Source organism: Alligator sinensis, unplaced genomic scaffold, assembly GCF_000455745.1.
Source record: "Alligator sinensis unplaced genomic scaffold, ASM45574v1 scaffold121_1, whole genome shotgun sequence".
Taxonomy (NCBI): domain Eukaryota; kingdom Metazoa; phylum Chordata; order Crocodylia; family Alligatoridae; genus Alligator; species Alligator sinensis.
The window spans coordinates 2774730-2780079 of NW_005841910.1; the positions used below are offsets into that span (position 1 = coordinate 2774730).

Sequence of the window (5350 nt, forward strand, 5' to 3'; positions counted from 1 at the left end):
AACCATGAAATAGTAGAATAAGTATCCAGAAGGAAAAGTGGTATAAAAATCTTTAAATCCATTTATTAGTTTAACAGCATTAGCTCCTCTTCTAGGCAGGGGGGCTGATTTCTTTGACACACTTGACTCATTTTATACCTCCTCAGCTTCACTTAGGCCTCGATTCGGGAAAGCACATCAGTGCATGCTTTAAGCCCATCATTGTTCAGGACAGCACAGAGGGATGCTTTCCTGAGCTGGGCAACAGACTACTGCCAATTATAACATCAGCTGTGATTGGATCGGATGGCTAATTTGGATCCGTCAGCCCAATCCAACTCCCTGTTTGATCATTGCATGTTTCAGTAGGGCTTGACTCTGCAATGTCTATTCAGCTGAACAGGAGCCAGAGGTGCTGACCTCTCAAGGTCCTGCCTACCACATTGGTATCAACATTAAGAGGGTCCTTAGACGCTACAAACTTTCCCAGGTTGCAAAACTTTCCTGTATTAAGCTCCAGCTCTTAGGCATTTGGGAAAGCAGTGGCATTGACTCTTTGGCCAGTGCTTTTGTTTGCCTAGTCGCATTGATTCATGGATGTGTTGGCTTCAGGCTTGCGACAGGGATCTCCAGTGCGGGGGAGGCATGTGCTGCGCCGTGAGCCTCTGGATTCGGAGTTTGCGAATGTGCACACCAATGGGCAGCTTGGGAGAGGAGTGTCATCCCCTGAGTCATAAAGTGAGTATGTGTAATAACGGCGATTTCCCCTGGTACCAAAACTGACAGGGCAGAAAGGAATTGGGATATATTTTAAGTCAAATTGCATGGAAATCTATACTTGTAGGGGTATGTAATGTACCTTGTATAGAAATATTTTACTGTCAGAATATCTCTGTACAAAACACAAGGTCAAAAGGACCCTATGATTTTTCTTTGCATTTGAGTTAAGCAACACTTTACAGTTCCAGCATCAAACTTCCCAAACCCTTTACTCATGTAAGTCATCTTTGATATTGCTATATGAGCGAGAAGACTCGTGTAAGTTGGAAATAATTAAACAAGTGACAACATCAACATACACGAAGACACCTGCCCTATTCATTGGAGCGCTTTCACTGACATTTCACATCTGTGCTTATGTTCTAAAGATTTAAAGATCCAAAAGACATTAAAAATGTTTTGCTATACCCAAGAAGTGGAAGCCAGCCTTAACATCTCTCATGAAGGGCAGCTTTCTTGAACTTCTGCTCAGGAACGTGAGGCTAAATCTCTAGGTCTGCCAGGTTCTTCCAGTCCAAGACGCATTGAAACAACTTGCCACGGTGGTTATATTTACCTGCAAATTCAATAATATGATATGTACCTTTTCCAAACACTGTCCACTTTCAAGTGTTCGACTTTAACTATATACTGAGCTCAGCTATGTTAGGAAGGATTCTTTTTATCAGGTCAGCACGACAGAAGTTGACAAAGTGCACAACCCTACGTTCATTTTGAAAGGGATTTTTACTAATTGGTTTGTGACGAGGGTTTGAAAAACATGGTGGTTTTTCAAGCTGCACACACGAAAATGTGTGATCTAAGAGCAGTCGGGCATGAAAGACTGTAATTTATGGATTTGTAAGTACAAAACAAGTTAGTTGCACTTCCATTTGTTTGCAGGCACCACTTGTCAGCTGTGTGTCTGCAGTTCCTTTTCTGACTGCTTCACGCTGACTAAAAATATACCCTGAAATCTTCTACTGAGATATTAGGCACCTGATTTTTTATGCGTGCTATCTAAGGTGACATATATCTTCTTTAAGACCCTGTTTCAGTTGCAGCCTCCTTGCAAATGAGAAGCAGTTCCTGGTTGTCCTAGGAGCTCCTTGTTGCATTACAGTAATTTATACTGTCCGCCATACTCTTCAGCTGACTGCACATGGTGTCACAATTAACAAAGACATGTATGATTAGAGTCATTGAAGTTTACAACTTCCACATGGCTAATTTGAAACTCACTCTGCCCGCGTCCTTGTGAGGTAGAGAACTGCCTTCCTGTACTTTGTGAAATTAAATATTTTCAGGAATAAAGTGGAAGGTTTGCTCTATTTTTCTTTCCTTTTAAATATTTTGTGCATGGGGGTTGAGAGCCCGGTAGTGCTGAATGCTGAAACCTTTCATTTATCTACAGGTCAGGTACAAAGCAGACACCATCAATTCATGCTTTCCCCACACTGCTGTGCCACTGAATTTAAACTCTCTCTTCAAAGGCTACGCTAAATTGAAAGGCAATTTAGTCTTCACGGAAGATTAGTCTTGCGCTCACTAGGGCGGAGACTATCACCTGTGTTAAATCACATGTGGTGAGTGTGTACGGTGGACTCCGGAGAGTTAGCAGCTGAACTGAAACAGAGGTATTTTGGCTATTGCTGAAAACGGGGGGTTAAACGTGGCCCCTGAGCTTCTGTCCATGGCACTGATGTGGATCAATGTGACCTTCTCATAATCATCAGTGTGTTTATCCTCCCACTAGCCCTGTGAGAGAGGGTCTCGCTATTTATTCCCACTTTCCAGATGGGAAACTGAGGCACAGGTTCACCCAAGGTCACACAGGAGCTTCCCCTCTCCCAGCACGGATGCAGGACCCTTCTGGATGTGGCCGCTGGTTTCTGCATCCTAGTCTCCTCTCTAACCATTAGACAGTGTTATTTAAAACACCCGTTTGTTTGTGTTTCAAGAGATGACATGTAGATAGCATACGATTAAATCTGCAATTAGGAGGACAGGGATATGCAAGCTGACAAGCATGGCGGTCTGGTGGTGAATATTCAGATATTCGCGTAGGTGCTGCATACCGCACTATTAAGCATAGGGTAGTAAACTGTTGGGAGGAGGAATATGTGCAACAGTGGCCTTGTATGTCCGGATTTAGGGTCAAGTCCTTGGAGGTACTTGCACAAAGGGAAGTAGTTAGCTTTCTGTCGCCTTTCTGTTCTTTGCTTCCCGATACACTAGGCATTAGACAAAAGTTACAGCAGCCTAGTGCTGCTCTAGTTTGCAGCAGCTGGAAAAATCCCAGATCATTCAAGCACAGATTTCTTTGACTACCCTTCGTTCCACCCTGCCATGCTCTCAGCCCAGCACCAGCCCTGGAGGGGGCAAGAGCAGAGATGCAGGAGAACCTGCCCAGAGCTGGTGCAGCTGCTCTCTGGAGCAATGCAAGGGAAAGGTCTGCTGGGGTTCCCCTCGTTTCAATATAGAAATATTTGATTCTGGTTGTGGTTTATTCCTATTCCCAAAGTTTATTTAGCTACTTCTTCTGTGTGAAAACATTGATTTCTTTTTAAAGGGCAAAATGATGGACCTGTGTTTCCTGCCAGTGATGTCAAACCTGCCTGTGCATCTCAAACTAGGCGCTCCAAATTAGTGAATGCTTTTGACTTTAATCTCCGCGTCCTCCATGTATTAAACGGAAGAGCTCACCTTGCAAAGGTGTTGTGTTTTGCCCAGATACTACCGTGGCAAGCACTGTAGAAGAGTTCACAAGCAAATTTAACATTTTGTCATTAAAGAGGCTGGATAACATGCAGTAAATCACACTTCGGGCGTGTACTAAATAGGGAGGTGAAAGGAAAATGCAGAAGAGCTGCTCAGGAAGTAAGAGCCCCATCCTGGGAGCAAGAGACAGGGGCTCTGTGCAGAAATAATATGACCACATAAGCAAAGGCTGTGTCAATGAAGTGGCCTAGCACAGTAGTTTTCAATCTTTTTTCATTTGTGGACCCCTAAAAAATGTTGGATGGAAGTGTGGACCCCTTTGGAAATTTCAAGTGGGGGTACAAGACCCATTTGAATTATATGTGTGGGTATTCATATACTTTCGATTGATCATAGTCATCTTTCGTGGACCCCTTCGACCTAGTCTGCAGACCCCCAGTGGTCTGGGGACAACCAGTTGAAAAGCTACTGGCCTAGCAGAACCAAAGTAAGGCTGTGTAGCATTCCCTCAACGTTGCTTTTTTGGCTGCGTTATACACCAACGAGAAAATAGTCTGGCTGGAAATGAAGTGCGTGAGTGCTTGCCTGTGCAAAGGTGTCTACTCATCCAGCATTGAATTCCCCCAGCCCAATTCAGAATCACAGGATCTTTAAGGCCCATAGCGCACCATGGAAGCCACAAGTTGCTGCTATCTGTATTGCACGGGAGGCATGGTTGTCTTCCCCTTGTGTGATCCTCATGTGTGTAGTTATGCAAGCCTTGCAGATGCATTAGGAGGGCAGCATGGTACAGAGGCACAAAACCATCACCGCTCTGTGCTGATGCCATTTACAGTAAAGGAAGAAAACTAGAAGCCTGATGATGAAAGCTGATGCATTTTTTTTTCAATCCGTATTTAGACGATTGGAGAAAAAGGCGAACCTGTATCACTGCCACAGTTTCACATAACACTGCGTGCCATTGCTGCCAGCTTTTTCCCCTCGGCTTCTGACATTTTCAATGTTTGCTTCCAGATCCCATTTTTCGGGAGGAGGATGCATCACACCTGTCCGTGCCTGCCTAACTTGGCCTGCATGCGGATATCTCCGAGCAGATTCAAATGTTTACCGGAGTTCAGAAACGAAGACGTCTTCTTTTAGCAGGAACTGTTCTTAGCGGTCATTTGGTGTACTATTTATTTCTCTTGTTATTGTGATGAACAAGCTATTTGCCAGAGAAAAATCTCTAGCATACTTTTGCACCTCGTAAACTTTAAAAACAAACACTGAGGTACTGTATTATAGTGGGCAAGATTTTGAAAAGGACCTTGTCACTTGAAAAATCTTGGCCAATCTTTTTATACTACAGTAAGCTTGATTTAAACAATGGGAGGTAATACTGGAAAACAAAGTTAGGCATAAAACAAATAGCAAAAGAATGGTATTTAGGTTTATATTTGGTACCTTTATAATTATAACAGTACTTGTAGGTTAGTAGCATCAGTACGTTAAAAGTTTAACCGATATCTGTAGTCTTTACGTGTTTTAAAACTGGCACATTAAACCAAAGCATTTAAGCATAAAAAGTGTTGAAAGATTCTATGTTGCTTTAATATTTAAAAAGAGAAATGAGTTCTTGTAAATTTACCTGGCACAAACCGAGCTGCTTATTTGAAACCATGTATTGAACTGCAGTTTATATTTCAAACGAACCCCTAAAGTATATTGTAATGGTCTGCCTGACTTCTTGTCATGTATATGTATCAATATTGCTGTGACAAAATTCTGTATCAGAATAATGACAGTATATCATTAATTTTAATATTATATCATTATTTTTGTCACCATGGTCTTCAATTTTTATTCCATGTAAAGTGTTACTACGTGTGTGAGCAGAGCTCCCTGAAATTTT

General features: G+C 42.5%; 1 protein-coding gene across 1 annotated transcript; it reads left to right on the top strand.

Moving 5' to 3' along the window:
* Positions 1–576: 576 nt before the first annotated feature.
* PROK2 (prokineticin 2) lies at positions 577–5148 on the top strand. Its single transcript, XM_014517462.1, has 2 exons — positions 577–717; positions 4474–5148. The coding sequence occupies exons 1-2, from the start codon at positions 577–579 to the stop codon at positions 4597–4599; spliced, it is 267 nt and encodes an 88-aa protein (XP_014372948.1). The 3' UTR covers positions 4600–5148.
* The last annotated feature ends 202 nt before the right edge of the window (positions 5149–5350 follow it).